The sequence below is a fragment of the Culex quinquefasciatus genome, chromosome 1, assembly GCF_015732765.1.
Source record: "Culex quinquefasciatus strain JHB chromosome 1, VPISU_Cqui_1.0_pri_paternal, whole genome shotgun sequence".
Lineage (NCBI taxonomy): Eukaryota > Metazoa > Arthropoda > Insecta > Diptera > Culicidae > Culex > Culex quinquefasciatus.
Window position 1 is genome coordinate 67,862,658 of NC_051861.1, and position 18,765 is coordinate 67,881,422.

The 18,765-nt window shown below is 37.6% G+C and overlaps 2 protein-coding genes and 1 long non-coding RNA gene across 4 annotated transcripts; 2 read left to right on the plus strand and 1 right to left on the minus strand.

Annotated features, from left to right (window-relative positions):
• The first annotated feature begins 2,312 nt into the window (after positions 1–2,312).
• Positions 2,313–2,931, plus strand: LOC119765498. Its single transcript, XR_005276778.1, has 2 exons — positions 2,313–2,528; positions 2,590–2,931. It is a non-coding gene; the product is annotated as an uncharacterized LOC119765498 (long non-coding RNA).
• Positions 2,471–10,483, minus strand: LOC119765493. 2 transcript variants are annotated; one of them, XM_038249480.1, is made up of 3 exons: positions 10,321–10,483; positions 4,367–4,526; positions 2,471–4,312 (listed from the first exon to the last, which is right to left on the minus strand). In XM_038249480.1, the coding sequence occupies exon 3, from the start codon at positions 4,169–4,171 to the stop codon at positions 3,113–3,115; it is 1,059 nt and encodes a 352-aa protein (XP_038105408.1). In that variant the 5' UTR covers positions 4,172–4,312; positions 4,367–4,526; positions 10,321–10,483; the 3' UTR covers positions 2,471–3,112. The 2 variants fall into 2 exon arrangements, with proteins under 2 accessions (XP_038105408.1, XP_038105406.1); XM_038249478.1 differs by lacking the exon at positions 10,321–10,483 and having other exon boundaries at positions 4,367–4,592.
• Positions 10,484–15,913: 5,430 nt separating this feature from the next.
• Positions 15,914–18,387, plus strand: LOC119765016 (cytochrome P450 315a1, mitochondrial-like). The gene is made up of 5 exons (XM_038249481.1): positions 15,914–16,178; positions 16,788–16,994; positions 17,047–17,240; positions 17,299–17,505; positions 18,165–18,387. Exons 1-5 carry the CDS (start codon positions 16,162–16,164, stop codon positions 18,359–18,361), a joined length of 822 nt encoding a protein of 273 aa, XP_038105409.1. The 5' UTR covers positions 15,914–16,161; the 3' UTR covers positions 18,362–18,387.
• The last annotated feature ends 378 nt before the right edge of the window (positions 18,388–18,765 follow it).

Below are 18,765 nucleotides of genomic sequence, written 5' to 3' on the forward strand. Positions count from 1 at the left end.
GACGAGTCTTCCTTGAATGTTCACTACTGGCTTCCATCGGTTCCGATTGCGTGGCCATGCATCGGCAAGGAATCGACCGACATTCTCCTGCGATGCTTGCGACATAATCGAGGCAAACTACCGCATTTTTGTTTTTGTGCATGATCTGCGGTGAATCCATGGATTTCAGCCATCTTTGAAGATCCCTGGGAAAACAAATAAAAAGAATCATTTATTATGAAGATTTTAACGGCTCCAAAACCAAACCAAACCAAGCATGATATCAAAAAGTTGCATTTTTAATTTCGTTTGCACCAACTTACCAGAATCGCGAAAACACCTTCTCCTCCCACATTTCAGAAAGAAAGAAAGATCGCCGGTAAACACGCGGTTTTGGCGAAACTTTGTTCGCCACCACCAGGATGGCGAAAAAAAGTCTTCATGTCAGAACATTCCCGTAAAATTTTAGCAGAATTCTTACAGATTTCGCTCTGCTAGAACATTCTAGTAAATTTCTAACAAAATTCTTACATGCCTGCCAGAATCATTCTAGCAGGATTCTAGCAGAACTATTTCTGCCAGAAAATCTCGTGACCGGGTGCTAGAACCGGTTATTGCATTTGAGCTAGAATTCTCTGAGAATTCTTGCACAGTTCTGGCAGGATGATGGCATAGTTCTAGTAAGAATATTTTCGCTCTGCTAGAATTTTGTAAGAATCCTGTGAGAACGCCGTGACTGGGTAAGACCGACCCTCTGAGATTTGTGGTCCCTGAGCAATCGCCCGGCCACCCTAAGGGAGAAGTCTAATAAAATTTACACAACAGATTATTTTGATTAAATGACATAAATTAGTTAGTCTAAAAACCAATTTTCAATACTTTTCAGGAATTTTAAAAAAATAATTGAAATCGTATATATATGAAATACGCGGGGTAAGACGGCCACCCATGTGGGGTAAGACGGCCAGTGCTATAAATTAACTTAATAACTTTGCTAAATCCACCCAAATTCCTACAAGGTTGGTTGAACAGACTTCTCTGAACATCATAACTATTTTGGTTGAAAAATCAGGTTTCAAATGTGAAGAAAAATGCTGTTTAAAAATTTTCATATTTTGGCTCAGTGAATTTCATATTATTGCGACCACATTTTATGAAAAACTGTGAATTTTACTACAAAACAAACACAATTTGATGCAAAATAATTAGTTTGTGTATTTTGATTAGAATAAGTAAATCAAAATTATGTAAACAATATTAAATTAGCGATTTTTATGAAAAGTTTGATAGGATTTCATACTATTCAATGAGTTTTGCTATATCACAGTAAAGAATGTTGTCGAAACGGTAGTTAACAGCATTTTGATTAAAAATGGATAGTTTTATTGAAAATGCTTTTCCTTATCTACAAATATGTCATAATAGTCAAAAACCGTCAAAAATATAACCTATATCAATTAAAATCTACAAATTACGGGTGGCCGTCTTACCCCGGAGGAGGTGGCCGTCTTGCCCTCAAATAAATTATTTTTTTGAACAATTTTTGTAAATAGCTCATCGCATTTTCTAAACTTTTCGAGGGACATAATCTAGGGAAAACTTCAATTTAACATGAAAAAATATTTGAAGACAGGAAAACATATTGTTATCTAACAAAAATGCCTTAGTTGTAATTCATGATAATTACATCCAGTTTCAAGTTCAAAAATTATTTGTTTATTTTGAGCTATTTTTATACTATTTCAAACAATATTTTTGGCAAAGGTGACTCCATATGCATTATTTAGCATGAGGAAAAGTATTGCTAAACATTTTAGTAATATTCATTAGTATACGTAGTAAAACAGTGGGGTGGCCGTCTTACCCCGCCTGGCCGTCTTACCCCCAGCTCCCTATTTTACAAAGTCTATTCAGACGCACAACCTTCCATCGACTATCTACATTCAAACCTCGAAACTTCTCGCACAGTGCTATTTCATGACCCGAATCCTTACAGAGATAGCACGATTTTGTCAACCTATCCGATCCTAGATCAAATATATCTGTTATGCTCGTAACATCTATAGCCAGATCAAGTAAGCTAGACATGAAATCATTGAATGTATTCAAATCAACATTACACACTAAAAATTCTGAATTTTACACATTACGTAATCTCAAACATCATTTAAAAACAATGCATGTAATCCAAAATGTGATGTAAAATTGCGTTTATTATCACAAAACTCTTCAAATTTTAACCGCACACACATAACTAGAATATTACATCACATGAAATTATAAACAATACTCTTTTGAATGAATTTTACGTTTCGTTTAATGTACATGTCTGGAGCGTGTCTTTTGATGTAATTTTAAGTGAAATGAAACTTAATCCAACGACGCGACGATTCATCCTGCTTGACAGTTGAACAAATGTCAGCCATGTTGCGTAAACCAAATTTTTGTGCGGCTGCAGCTGAGGCTCGATCTTTCTAAAAAATCAACTTAAATTTGTCCGGAAATAATATCCATCATTCATTGATGACATTTATTTGGAAATAACAAAGGTAAATATAACTGACTTTCGTGTTTTCCAGATTAATTATTATCAGTTTCATAATTTTACAGATGCTTTTCCTTCCGTCGGAATTCTTTCTGGAATGTGCGCTTTGGCCAGGCCGAAGTGAACTATGATGCTGATGAAGACCGGATCAGATCAGCCGGCTAGTCAAGACCTGTTACCAGTTCAGCCCGGTGAGGACAAAAAGTGGCACGAGAGAACTGATTGCAAGTGGACCTCCGGGGAATCGTCGGGAATTCGGAGACGGGGTGCGAGGGATTTCAGTGATCAAAATAAAACGGAAAAACAAAAGTGTTGTGAGTCAAAGTGATGAATAATACAATTATTGTGATGAGTTTAATACAATTCTTGTTATGTTCAATAAAAATACCGATAAAATCGAATATAAACATGTGACCTTTCATTTCGTATGAATTAACTAATTCCAATAAGAATGTTTTCCCACAAGAATGACGTTTAATGTAATTTTACGCGACTTCGGTTGGTTGTGTGGCTCGTGTTATATTCAAATCAGACATAATCTTACGTCTTATTTGACGCTCCAGTTATGTGCATTGAATCAACAGAAAATTACACGAATTTTTCGAAGTGTGTAGCCCTGCTCATTTTGAATGTTGACCATTTCAGCTGAAAACTAGCAGGCAATTTGCTTACCAATTCAGATAACAACAATGGATTCCGCAAGTGGTTTTGCTCATTTAACATGACTACATGATCAACCAGATTTTGAACTGCTATTCCAAACCGAATGATCGAACCCAAATTTTCCGATTTTGGCACCGCGACAAATTCTATGTTCCCCAACAAGCTATTTATAATGAGTTCTGGCCTACCAAAGAATCTTTCCAGCGTTTTCATTATACTTGGAACAAACACGGGCAGCAACAAACGACTTTTTACGCATTCCAATGCTGGTCTTAGTAATCTCACTATGTTTTCCACATCACTAAAACCGCACGCCTGTGTGGAAGTTCGAAATGCGCTGCTGAAGAGTGGCCAGTCCTGAGGGTGTCCAGCGAACGACGGTAGTTCACTTGGGATGACCTGACGAGCAGCTAGCTGCGACGAGCTCAACCCTGGCCAGGCAAGATTTGAAGAAGATTGCCCCGACCCGTTGGATGACCCATACACGTCGCCGATTGAGTGGTGTTGTGGCACCTTTCTTTCGGCAGAGGATCTGGTGAGTGCAGAACACGACGACGACGATGACCTTGATCTATCGTCTTCTGGAAACATTGTTGAAGGTGACGTCATCGGGTTTGCTTGACGGGAATCGTTGTTTTCTCCTCCTAGCCAGTGAGTAACATTTCCTTGCGCGTAGTTCCGATGTTCGTATTTGCTGCTGAACTTGTTGACGTCACTGTCGATCTCTTCCAGCTGAGCCAGGAGCTGTAGTTTTTGCTTGAAATATTCTTCTTCCTGTCGGGCGTAGTTCAAGCGAAACTTCCTTCGTTCCTCGAGTAGCCGAATCCTAGCTTGAAGATATTCTGAGCTGACGGAAGAACCACAGCCTGATGTGTCACTGTTAACCTCAAATTTCAGTGGGTTTCTCTCGTCATCCTGGCTGTGATGATCGTGAACACCAACACCAAGGAATGGTTGATGTACTGTTCCAGGTTGGTTGATCATTGTTCCGGGATTATCCAGGCACCACTGGTGGTTAGAGTCGTTTTATCAACTTTTAGGGTTGTAAAACTTTGAAGTATGTTGCGAATAGTCGAAGAATCCAAACACCGTTTTGAGAGCAGCTTATTTCAGTCAGCTTCAAAACTGTAATTTATTCAAATTTAGTATTATTTAGGTTTAATGTTAAGGTTTACTCACTTTCACAGTGTTGAACTAAAACTGGAGTTTCTTGAGCATGAGCATGAGCATGAGAGACCACCCATGGTTGTCCTTCTCCGTTGCTGAACAGGACCGTAATATCCTATCAGCACTACCATTCAAAGGATTCAACGATCTATGATGTAGTGTTGAACTAAAACTGGAGTTTCTTCTATACTAATTCGTAACAATATAAACTAAACTTGGCATGTACCAATGACTAAATCGAAACCTTCTCCTTCTTGGGCTGAAGTTAATTATCCTCCCTTTGACGTTGATCTTCTCAGTCCGTCAAACACATCGAGGGAGTGCACCGTGCTAATCGAATAAATCTAACGCACAATACTTGCGGCAACACCATTCATAAAACATTACTAAGCATGAGTTTTATTGGTTTCAGAGTGCAAAGTCATTATTTTGTAAAAAATATGTACTCCTGGAGAAAGAAAAAAGTTTGTTTACATCGTAAGAAAAAGTGTTCCGAATTTGTGGATTTCAAGGGTCAATGTTTTTCTTTGAAAACTTGATGTAAAACTTAAAATGTACAGCCGGTCTATACATCAATCGAAAGATCGCAAGAAGAGCTTTCACATGAAGGTAAAAGCAAATCATTATGTTCAATTATCGATTTTATATGATTTGTTGAACATTGGCCGATCTGTAAACTGTTCCGAATATGAGCGATGACTGTACATTTGTTCACGCACATGCGAACAAAAAGCATGAAATTTTTCTTCGAGGAAATTTTCATTAACTTTGTTCACGTTTATGGGAATCAACGTATGACTTTTGTTCACGTTTCAAGGGACGCGTGGTCCATTGTGGGCGTTGCCACAGCTTTGAAACAGAGAAGAAGATCGTTCAGAAATTATTTAAAAAAAAGTGACAGTTGCTGGGTATCATTCAATTATTACGAGATGAACTATTTAATTTTGGCCCGAGGTAAGAAATTTATTTATCTGCAATCAGTTATTCGGATACTAAAATTAGATAATTTAACCGATTGTGGTTTTTTTGATGGCATATGAAAGATACCGAGAACCTACTTAATTGGAGTGATGCCGACGGAACCTGGGCCAACCTGGCCACTCCGGAACGGGTCACCGGTAACAGGTGGCCACTTGGGGACACTTCGGAATTTGCAAGGAACCAGGTCATGTGACATATCAAAATTCAAGAAATTCAAAACAATGACCATTTTAAGTGATGCCAACGTCCTCTGGCCCAACCTGGCCACTCCGGAACGGGTCACCGGTATAATTCCTTGCAAATTCCAAAGTGCCCCGGTTACCGGTGACCCGTTCCGGCGTGGCCAGGTTGGACCAGAAGACGTTGGCATCACTTAAAATGGCCATAGTTTTTAATTTCTTGAATTTTGATATGTCACATGACCTGGTTCCTTGCAAATTCCGAAGTGTCCCCAAGTGGCCACCGGTTACCGGTGATCCGTTCCGGAGTGGCCAGGATGGACCAGGGGACGTTGGCATCACTTAAAATGGTCATAGTTTTTTTCTTGAATTTTGATATGTCACATGACCTGGATCCTTGGAAATTCCGAAGTAACCCCAAGTGGTCACCGATCACAAGTGACCCGTTCCGGCGTGGCCAGGTTGGACCAGAAAACGTTGGCATCACTTAAAATGGCCATAGCTTTTAATTCCTTGAATTTTGACATATCAAAATTCAAGGAATTAAAAACTATGGTGATTTTAAGTGGCCATGGCTATGGCCATTTTAATTCCTTGAATTTTGACATATCAAAATTCAAGGAATTAAAAACTATGGCCATTTTAAGTGATGCCAACGTCTTCTGGTCCAACCTGGCCACTCCGGAACAGGTCACCGGTAACCGGGTCACTTTGGAATATGCAAGGAATTATGTCATGTGACATATCAAAATTCATCAAATTAGAAATTACGACCATTTAAAGTAATGCTAACGTACTATGGTCCAACGTCACGTAGAAATTGCTAGTACAAAAATACAAAAATACAAAAATACAAACATACAAAAATACAAAAATACAAAAATACAAAAATACAAAAATACAAAAATACAAAAATACAAAAATACAAAAATACAAAAATACAAAAATACAAAAATACAAAAATACAAAAATACAAAAATACAAAAATACAAAAATACAAAATGCAAAAATACAAAAATACAAAAATACAAAATACAAAAATACAAAAATACAAAAATACAAAAATACAAAAATACAAAAATACAAAAATACAAAAATACAAAAATACAAAAATACAAAAATACAAAAATACAAAAATACAAAAATACAAAAATACAAAAATACAAAAATACAAAAATACAAAAATACAAAAATACAAAAATACAAAATACAAAATACAAAAATACAAAAATACAAAAATACAAAAATACAAAATACAAAAATACAAAAATACAAAAATACAAAAATACAAAAATACAAAAATACAAAAATACAAAATACAAAAATACAAAAATACAAAAATACAAAAATACAAAATACAAAAATACAAAATACAAAAATACAAAAATACAAAAATACAAAATACAAATACAAAAATACAAAAATACAAAAATACAAAAATACAAAATACAAAAATACAAAATACAAAAATACAAAAATACAAAAATACAAAAATACAAAAATACAAAAATACAAAAATACAAAATACAAAAATACAAAAATACAAAATACAAAAATACAAAAATACAAAAATACAAAAACAAAAATACAAAAATACAAAAATACAAAAATACAAAAATACAAAAATACAAAAATACAAAAATACAAAAATACAAAAATACAAAAATACAAAAATACAAAAATACAAAAATACAAAAATACAAAAATACAAAAATACAAAATACAAAAATACAAAATACAAAAATACAAAAATACAAAAATACAAAAATACAAAAATACAAAATACAAAAATACAAAAATACAAAAATACAAAATACAAAAATACAAAAATACAAAAATACAAAAATACAAAAATACAAAAATACAAAAATACAAAAATACAAAAATACAAAAATACAAAAATACAAAAATACAAAAATACAAAAATACAAAAATACAAAAATACAAAAATACAAAATACAAAAATACAAAAATACAAAAATACAAAGATACAAAAATACAAAAATACAAAAATACAAAAATACAAAAATACAAAAATACAAAAATACAAAAATACAAAAATACAAAAATACAAAAATACTAAAATACAAAAATACTAAAATACAAAAATACAAAAATACAAAAATACAAAAATACAAAAATTAAAAAATACAAAAATATAAAAATACAAAAATATTAAAAAATTAATTTAACTTAACTCAACTTAATTTAACTTAATTCAACTTAATTTAACTAAATTTAACAAAATTCTACTAAATTTAACTAAATTTAACTAAATTTAACTAAATTTAACTAAATTTAACTAAATTTAACTAAATTTAACTAAATTTAACTAAATTTAACTAAATTTAACTAAATTTAACTAAATTTAACTAAATTAAACTAAATTTAACTAAATTTAACTAAATTTAACTAAATTTAACTAAATTTAACTAAATTTAACTAAATTTAACTAAATTTAACTAAATTTAACTAAATTTAACTAAATTTAACTAAATTTAACTAAATTTAACTAAATTCAACTAAATTTAACTAAATTTAACTAAATTTAACTAAATTAAACTAAATTTAACTAAATTTAACTAAATTTAACTAAATTTAACTAAATTTAACTAAATTTAACTAAATTTAACTAAATTTAACTAAATTTAACTAAATTTAACTAAATTTAACTAAATTTAACTAAATTTAACTAAATTTTACTAAATTTAACTAAATTTAACTAAATTTAACTAAATTTAACTAAATTTAACTTAATTTAACTTATTTTAACTTAATTTAACTTAATTTAACTTAATTTAACTAAATTTAGCTTAATTCAACTTAATTTAACTTAATTTCACTTAATTTAACTTAATTTTACCTAATTCAACTAAAATTTACTTAATTCAACTTAGTTTTACCAAACAACTTTTAACAACAAGTGAACTTAATTCTACCTAATGTAACGAAATTTAATTAAATTAAATTTAATTAAATTTAACAAAAAATTCTAGATATAACTACACTTGACTAAATTTATTTCTTTTTAACTATATTCAGTTTAATTAAACTAAACATAACTTATTTTGGATCTGTCAAACATTGGCCAGTCTATATCTAGACACTCTGTACCCGCAGCCTCACCCCCTACTTAGACAGATGTCCATACAAAAAGTGGAGTGTGGACAAACGCCAGCCTCCACCTCCCCCGCCAAAGGGTTCACGACAAAGGGATGCCACCAATCGTCCAAACAAAAATTAGAGGCTCAACTTCTAACCTCTTTACCTCAACACAAAAAAAACTTCTCACCTAATCAACTGAAGATCTCAGCCCGCAGAAAATCTTCCTGGCTTTAAATCCATTCACTCACGCACCATCTCCACCTTTTGCACTTGCACTTTCGACTTTCAAACGCAGAATCGTCACAAAACTCCGCGAACTGAGCAGCTTAAACAGGATCAAACACGATACGAGACGTTCTCTTGCTTTGTGTTGGTCTCGAACTGATGATCTGTCAAAAAATCCATGCTGCCGGTTCCAGCTAGTTTTTCGGTAAAAAGTAGGCAAAATTGTGCTGAAACACCATCATTTTTGGTAAAATCTCTCCTGTCATTTTGATTTGGGCTGTCAGTTTTGGATAGCAAATCAGCAATCAGGGTTAGCTATTTCACCAATCCCAAGTTGGTAAATTTATCTGTAATTTTAGCTAATTTAACCAAAAGAATCGCTGTTCCACCAGCCAGCTGATTTGAAGCCAGCTAATTTGAATTGCTTAATTTAAGGTGGAACTCCTTTCCGTGCAGTTTCGTCAATAAACTCCACAAATACCCGGTACAACATTACCGGTTCCCGTTCGACGTTCGCGTACTGTCCGGTTTGTTCGTCCGGCTTTAAATCTACACCTGCCGGTTGCGGAAGCTGCGATCGAAGCTAACAGCACGACTTCTGCGAGTGCCGCACACAGGGCAGCGCGTGCGGAATTAAAAGCGCTGGGTTTCATGCGGGATAAACCGTTCGATGGCACATCCGATGACCATGGTGCCGCTTTTCACGCAATGAGTGCTCAAGTGCTCCATTTCAGCGAACCTTCACCACCAACTGCAGAATGCCGTAATTCTGGTTGCACTCACACATGTCCTGGCTGTTCTCCCACATGACCTTGTTGACCGAGAACAGGAACTCGCCCTTGTCCGGGCACTTGTTGAGGCGTAACGTCTCCGGCGGAACCACCTGGATGTACTCCGTCTAAAACGCGTAATCACCGTACGTGATAAATTCAAAACAACGCGCCTTCCAGCTGCCGTACCGTTACAAAATGTACTCGCTACATCCATCGGGACCTTTGGAAACGTCCACAAATAAATCAACCCCTCCTTCTCCCCGCAATTCCCCTCATTCAGCACGCACAACTCCCACCTGCAAACCGCGGCCACGTTTGAAATTTTGATCGCGACACGGTTTATAAATGGCCCGGCTATAAACTCGAATAAGTTTCTACGATTCCTCAGCCATCCGAAAGTTCCGAGCAAAATCTTCCCGCAACAGCTGCTCATCGCAGTAGGCTGTCTGCCGGGTCATGTCCCGCGAGTGGACGCAAACTGCAACCAGCAGGCTGCGTCCGGCACCGGCAGTAGTTCCACCAGAGGAGCCCGCTTCGTAGTGCAGTAGATCAATTCTAGTTGGGCCACCGGGATGTGACCTCCTCGGTTCCCATTTCTTTTTTGCGGGGGCACTTTTTGATTCGTGGCGAACCACGGCAAACAAACAGGAAAACACAAATTTTCTCACTTTTTTTCACCTTGTTTGCGTCGCACTTCACATACCTTTTGCCTGCTGGGATCGTCAACCGCGGGATAAATGTCCATCTACGGGGACCACTTTGGGGCACGCCCGACCGTGCGGCTCACCGTAATCACCGGCGGAAAACTTCGCGGTCCGACGCGGCCGATGCTCGAAAAAAACTGAAAACGTCTACTGCGAGAAAATATGAAACGTCAAATAGGCCCCCAAAACCAAAGCTAAAAACTCGATTCGCCATCTACATTCGAGTAGGAGAACTTTGGTGCAAGGTTACGTTTACGTTTTTGCGCGATAAGTGCAAAGGGGAGTTAAAACTATTTTAAGGTTTTTTAAAAGAAAATTGATCTTTTGGAATAAAATAAAGTAAACAGGAGGTAAGAAATAAAAAGTTCTATCGACTGATTTTTGTGTTTTTGCTAAGTTTCCTTTTTCATTGAAAAATCTGTGATCCGGATTGAAAACGCGAAAATGAGGTTAGATTGCTAATTTTGAAAATCATTCCAATTACCATTTTTCAAGCAGAGCTTTGCTTTTATGGTAGATGTGACTTTAAAAAATATTTGTCCACTTGAATAATCTACATTCTCAATTGATTAGTTAGATTTTGGTTAATTAAAACATTCCCTTATTTTGAATCAGATAATGAACAGGTTAAACTGGCCATCACAAAAATATTTTCGTTTATATCAATTAAGGTATTTATTTCTTACCTGAAAATGGCATAATTTGCTATTAATGTCGATTTTATGATGAAATAAAACAATTTCAAATCAATTTACTCGCTGTAGGTTATAATGAAAACATCACCCCAAGTTTCAGCGCCCTCTAGTGGGGGGTAATTTTGACGTTTGATTGCCTATTGCTCACGAAGAAGAGTGGGCTATTTTAAAAAGGATGAAGAAGAAATTCTCCGCTAGACGGTGCGTTGCCAGCAAATATCACGCATACCAAGACAAAAACGAAATCGTATGAATCGTTATGCCGTGGTGTAACTAATGGTGGGCTACTCCAGCATTAGTGAGACCCCCCTCTTTGCCTCAGGGTCGGCATGTTAATCCGGAATCGGAAAGGGAAACACTCGATTGGACCTACGGACAAAACAAACCCACTTTATTCCGGTTACAAACATTTATTGGCAGCCAAGCTGCGTAGTACCGTTCCTCGTTCTCCCACTTTCTTAAAAGCTACTCCTACCTCACACGTCCTTCTTCCTTCTTCTTCGGGCCCTTTCCGGAACTGCTGCTTCCGCTTTCTCTCCACTCTCAGCTCGCGTTCCTGGAACAACGGCTACACGCCTCCACCGACCTCCGGGACTCGGTCAACCGGGGCGGGACACGTCTTCCTCTCACGTTCAGCGACCACTATGGGCGGTCAGATACTGTTCTCGTACTCGACCCTCTTCTGCGCCACCTGCCTCGACGTTCCCGAGTGTGTTGACGGACTCTGGGACTTCGGCGGACGAATCCACCGGTCTGCCTGGTTTCCGGCGTCGGTTGATGTAACGGCTGGCGAGGCTGGCGTCTTATCTCGCGACGGTTGGTCAACAGACCAAAATGGCGGCGTCGCGAGGGTGGTTCCCACACCGGAACGGTGTCGCGGGCGATCCTCGTGCGTGAGCGATCGTGCTCGGCGGTACTGGGTACCGCGCGGGGAATTCCGCGGGTGTCGGGTGGCTTACGGCGGACGGATGCGTCTGTGCCGGCCTGTACGCGAAGCGTACGAACACCGAGGGGTTCTGTGGGCACAATGGGGACGGAAATTAGCGATGGCGGAGGGAGGTTGGACGGCGATAGATCGGGGAAGCAACGACATTTACCTGGATGTCCACAAATCAACGCAGGCTCCTCCTGCTTGCTTCCGGATCTCCAGATCGTCGGACGGCTTTCCTCCGGGATGGCGTCTACCGGATCTACTTCCACTTCACTTCCGAAACTTCACTTTTGAAACGGTGATATTACGGGTATCGACCGTTCTTGTACAAAATACCAGGCAAAGTGACCGTTGCAATGGCGGGGTTTTCTCAGCGATCCTCAACCTCCCCCCTTCTGGACTCCTTTTCCCATCGTCCCATCGTCCTGATCATCGCCGCTACCCAAGGCGGGCGTTTGCTATGATCTCGTGCGCTCCTAGCGGTGACTAGCGCAACTAGCGGTGCAGCGTTGGTAGCGTCCGTAGGGGCTGGACAGCTACGCTAGTAGGTCGTTCTGCCCGCAAGCCTGCTCAAGTGCTCCCTCCGTAACGTGCCGCGGAACAAACGATCGCACTAATCTTGGGATGCAAATACCATAGGTTACAGTGGTGTGGGTAATTTTAGAACGTCCAATGCTCAATCATTTGAACATCAGATGGGTTAGGCCGGTTGAGCATTCAACGTTCACCGGAATTTCTTTGCGTGTAGCGAAACCGCAGGCTCTTTTTCCCAGCCCTATTGTGAAACTCGATCAAATTGACCGTTTGATAAAATTTGATTGAATTTAAACAACAGAGCTGCGTAAGCATCGCGTGGAGTTGGTAGTTGTGAAAGGTACACTCAGCCAAAATATTGTTTGAAATTCATATGGCAAACCATATATACGTCGAAAACATTCTCATTTTTACATTTCATATGCTTAACATATGGCTTATGATAGATTTAATTTAATTTATAAGGTTCACTTATGACATTCATTAATGCTGTTTATGTGAAAAAGTCATATGGTAAACCATATAAACAGTAAATGTACTATGGCAGAGCACATCAAACAATTGGCATTATCTCCAGCATATCTCAGGTTTGTTGAACAGTTTTTATGTTCTTCGTCTGATTTTAATTTTCAATTCGGTTTGTTTTCAAGTTTTCAGAAAAGAACACCTCGTCTGGAAATGGACCGGTTGAAAGTTCGTCGGGGAAAATCTTCTGTGAAAAAATCTTTCGCCGTTGTTCCCGGGCCGGCGGTCAAGTGGTGTCCGAAATCGAACGCCTTCCACTGAAGGAAGGTTTTAGTCCGGCGCGGAAGGCACCACTTGACCAAGCCTTACAAGGAAGTTCAGTCCGTCGCGGAGGTTGTTCGATGATCGTCGTGCCTAAGGTCGTGCCTCACCGGAAGTATTCGTTACACTTCAGACGGCTCAACCCATGACCAACCGGAACAGTATGCAAATGCGCAGTCAAATCTGGTGGTGTCAGTGCGTCCACGGCCGCCGGTACCGGTGTCACCTGAGATGAGCTTCAAGTTTGGGGAAGAAAGATCAACAGCAGCAGAGTGCGGAAAAGTAGATCGTCAAATCGGTAAGTTCGATCAAATTAGCTTAGAACTTTTAAATTACCGTCTTTTTTCATTTCTTTGCAGTCATCGGAAGCATCTCAAGCCCCTAAACCTACTGAGATCACCTCTTCAGAAACCTGTCTCACGGGGCTGCAGACAGGCAGTCGATGAAAACGCCGGAAACAGCACCGCTGACATTGACCGCTCGATGCCCAACAGCGTGACTACAAAGCCGATGAAGGTTGAAGGACTGCGAAGGCGGCCCTCCGGTGCGGAACGCATCACCCGCTAAGAAGGCAACTTTGGCCACAAAGTTCAGTCTTCACTTCAGCCAGTCGCGGCGGGCGTTTCGGAACGCTGACCGGCCGTAAAAAGGGCTCTCCTGAAGAAAGCTGTTAAGACGACGAATATAATATAATATAATTTAATTGAAATAAATTTTCAATCTCTGGCTAATTAAATTTTGTAGCATTAAAAGGCAGAAAATCTCGAAAAATCATAAGTTTGCCATATATTTACCAATACATTTACCAAAAACTATAGGTTTCTCATATTTAAATTATATACGGTTTGCTTATGAAAGCAACAATTTATCATGTATTACGTCTATAAGGTTATCTTATGGAAAAAAATCCATTGATTGATCCTATAAAATCTATATGGTTTGTGTATGGAAAAAATCTATAAGGTATCCTTATGGCTGGTATGGATTGTTTTGGCTGAGTGTAAAGGTCTGGGATTCGTCCTAAGCAAGTGATACGACCATTGGCATAAAGGTAAGTTATTATTCTCAAGGCAGACTATCGGAAGCTGCTGTTGAGACTGTTCCTGTTTACATTTGATAAATTAAGTCTTTTATAACTGGGTGCTGAAAAGACAGAATGCGTAATGTGATTTTCGAAAGCTCCCCACTGCTCCCCACTAATACATCTGCACTACAGCTGTAAACATAAACAAAGTAGAAGGCTATGTTCAAGCTCAAGCGTGACATATTTTTTGCTGCTGAAGTGAATTATTATGAAACAATTTGGATCTGTTGATGTTGATGTTTTGATGAAAAATTAAGTGCTTCGCACTTTTTTCTTCGTAGACCAAACGATGGGCGGCCAAAAGAGGCCTTTTTTGTTTTCCACGTGATGAAAAATTGTGTCAAAAGTGGGTGGAATTTCTTGAATCAGAAGAGCAACCGAATGGAAGTTACGAGATTATGTATCTTTGATGTGTAGTGATAATATCGGAGTATCCAAAATTATTTGGAAAGTATTATTGATAGTTATTGATAATTCGTCGCTAACATTTAAAAAAGCGTCATAAACATAGATTTTGTAGACATAGCGATTATAACATTTTAGCGTCGAATTATGCCAAACTCGATTTCAAACCTCTTATTAAGATGTTTTGATTTCGAATACCTCAATAGTCATCGATTTTTTTTTTATTCCTGACTAAATAAATTTTAGATCGATCACAATACTTGCCACTTCTTGGTATAATTATGCGAACAGTAAATTGGTTCCGCTTTGACAGTTCTTAATTGAGGCCGCTTTGCGGACAACTATTCTGCACCCAGTTTTATAAGATTGAAAATTTACTCTCAAGGCAAGCAATCGGATGCAGCCGTTGAGAAAATTTAAAGTTTAGCTGGTGGAGTTTTTATTTACTTAAGTGTTCTTTCTTGGACAGCCGGCTGCGGAAAGATCGAACAAAATTATATTATATCAGATTGATTTCAGCATAGCGATTCGAATATTCCGAGATATTATCCGATTTTACACGACAAGTTTGTTCACGCTTAAAAAGTTAAATGTGCAAATTTCTTCGAATAGTTTTACAGAGGAATAATATATCAATATAAACACAAACCGAAAAACGATTTAATATGATAGAAAGAGCTTAATTAGCCAACGGTAATGCAAAAAGTCTCACGTTCCCGAGAGATATGGCGCTTCGCGGTGAAAATAATTCGAATATACGATAAAACGCGACTTTTCGTGGGGTATTCCGTACCGTGATTTTTGTGCGATGCCTTAAAAATGCTGCAAAAAATGTTTTATCATATTCATACTGTTGCGAGTTTGTAGTGGTTTCAAACATCAGTTCATTAATTTTACTGTAACGGTTGAAGATCACTGCCCTTATATGCACATTAGAACCACACAACTTTGAATATGATCTTTCATAATAACACGCAGAAAAAAGTTTTGTAGAATCAGCCTGTACGAGGTTTGAATCAACAAAATTTTTGTTGAATATAATCAACGCCGATTTTGCGTTGAAACTGTGGTGGATGCCTTTATAGGTAAACATATAATATATGCAATAAGTGCGCAACTGCGTGTGGCGAATCATCACCAGTGCAGTGGACTCGTGTGCACGATAAACGATCGTATCGCGCTGAGTTGGATTGTGACTCTTGAGCATATCGGTCGCTCTTCTTAATAGGAGACACGCGGTCACCACAGAAACAAACCTTGATTTTCTCGATTCCACGAAAGTCTTTTGTTGTTTTGAAAAAGCTGCTTTGACGTTTAGCGTTGATTCAACAAAAATTATGATTTTCAAATCAACAAAACGTTTTGTTGATTCAAATATGCCTTATTTTTCTGCGTGAACGGAACAATGTGTAAAGGCAAACGGTAAGATAAGATAAGGAGACAATGTGTTAAACATGTACTATAGCCACGGAATAAAGTGTATGCAATAAAATGAATACAAACGAAATAAAACTAAAACAAACGTAGCATACGAAATTATAAGAGAAAGCATTCTTGTGTTGAGCGAGAGTCTGTAGGTCAAAGTCAAAATCGAAACGATTCAGCAGTCTGGTTTTGGCTGTGGTGGAAGCAACAATTTGAGGAACTATGTGCAACGCTGCAAAGCCGTGGCTATACGTAAAGCGTAGTATAGGCTCAGCCGTAGCTGGTTCGAAAAAAAGGTCAGATTCCATTCGAGCGCCTTCCAGGTCCATGGGCCCTCCCAGTATTAGGCCCGATCAACGATGCTGTGCGTCTTGGAAACCCAAAAAACGTAAGCAACGCGTGTTATATGGTTTAGCATAAGTTAGTATTTGCAAGCGATAAGCTTATATGTGTAGCAGATGTTGATAGTGGTATGCGTAGTGAGCTCAATTGAAACTAATTTGTTTTATCTGTTCATGTTGGAATCATATCATATGATTAATGAACAATATGTTCGTGTATTTTTAACAGCTTTCTGATTGTTTTCCATCAACATCAACTTTTCAGTTTGCATCTGACTGTTTCAAATTACCACCGAAAATTTGGACCGATATTTCGGATTAAAATATCCCAGGCAAATGCGGTGTTCATAAAAGATCCGGAAATGATGAGAAGTGTGTTTGTTTATGAGGGCAAGTATCCCAAACATCCGCTACCTGAGTCTTGGACATATTTCAACCAAAAACACAAATGTAAACGTGGCTTGTTTTTTATGTAAGTACATATTTGAAATAAAGGTTCAATACAACTCGTTAATGCTTTTCAGGGATGATGAGGAATGGTTCAAGTATCGAAAGTTACTCAACCCGCTGATGATGCGTGATACTGACTGGATGGTTTTACCAATACAACGAATGTGTGAGAAAGCTGTTCAGAGCTTATCTGAAGGAGTTACTAAAGATAACCCATCATACGAAATCCAAAACATCGAGTCTACACTCTATAAATGGTCCATTGAAGGCAAGTATGATTTGAAAAAAGGATAACTTTATTTAATTAATATTCTATATTTTTTCAGTTATCCTATGTATCATGCTAGGCAACTCGTACAACACAACGAACATGGCAAAATTAAATACCCTCGTTAATGATTTCTCACGCACAGTGCATACAATTTTCCAATACAGTTCCGAGTTAATGATGATTCCACCACATCTGGCAGATTGCCTGCAGCTAAGTGCATGGAAAAAATTCGAACGATTAGTTCCAGAAACCCTAGCTTTAGGTTTGATTTATTGAAATTTTCTTTTCATTATTTTTTTATTCTTTTTCAATTAGAATGCATAGTACAAATTTGAATTTGTGACCTTATTAAACAAGCAAAGGGGGCGTTCTTTTATTACGTAACGCAGTTAAGAGGGGGTGTCGGCGTCTGTTATGAAAATTGGGGAAGGGGGGCGAGGGGTGAGTGTGATGAAAAAATATTTTACGTTACGCCAAAATTTTCATATAAGCACTTAAAAAAATTGCAAAAAGACCATGTGTTACGCGTTACAGGGAGGTAGGGTGTATCGCTCATCTGTTACGATTTGTAACGAAGGGGAGAGGGGGTCAAAAATTATTACGCAACTAGGTTGGGGGTGATGATGGGGGAGGGGGCGAAGGCCGTATTACGCTCCATACAAAATTTTAAAAATTTGCATGGAAATTTTGTTACGTGAGAGGGGGAAGGGGTCCAGGAACCGCGTTACGTAATAAAAAATGCATCCTATAATCATTCCCATTATTCCTTTTGTGCATAGAGCATTATTTTCTTGGTTCGATCTCTCTTTTTCTCGATCTCAACGTAATTCAACTGATCATGACTTAGTTTAGGTTAACTGCAAACTGTTTCATTCGTTTTAATGTATTAATTAATTGACTTTTTTCTCTCTACTTTACCAGCAAATAAAATTATCGACATTTCACTAGATGATATTGAGCGTGGGGACGGATTGCTGTCAAAAATGCAGGATTGCATTGCATCTCGAGACGACATTAAACGAATATTTGCAGATTTAATTATCGCAGCTGGAGATACGGTGAGAAAACAAGAGTTTTATACAGTCCAGACTCGATTATCCGAAGCCTCGATTATCTGAAGTTTCGATTATCCGAAGTTCGATTATCCAAAGAGCACAGTCCAGACTAAACTATCCGAAGCCTCGATAGAGGATTTGCAGCAAAGCTGAAAGACACATGTCGCCACATATGAACAAAAAGCGTAAACCAATGATTTTTTTGAAAATGTGTTTTTTCCTTCATAATCAACATTTTTATAAAACTTATGTCAGATAGGGATGAGAAAAATTATTTTCAAAAATTTGGTGTACAGCTTTCCAATATTTGTTTGATTTTTCTATGAGAATACTGTTAATTTAGAAAAAGATAGTAATTTGGACTATTTGGCAAGAAAGTCTGTCAAAAATCAATAACAATAGTTGAATATACGTTAACGCATCTGTTATCAACTATATAACTGTTTGTTCCATTGATATATACTAGG

Bases quoted from the DNA above. Each gene is read 5' to 3' on its own strand.
- LOC119765493 (XM_038249480.1), bottom strand. From the start codon at position 4,171: ATGATCAACCAACCTGGAACAGTACATCAACCATTCCTTGGTGTTGGT.
- LOC119765016 (XM_038249481.1), top strand. The intron at 16,995-17,046 runs GTAAGTACATAT...AATGCTTTTCAG, and splicing joins AAACGTGGCTTGTTTTTTAT to GGATGATGAGGAATGGTTCA. The intron at 17,506-18,164 runs GTTTGATTTATT...CTACTTTACCAG, and splicing joins TCCAGAAACCCTAGCTTTAG to CAAATAAAATTATCGACATT.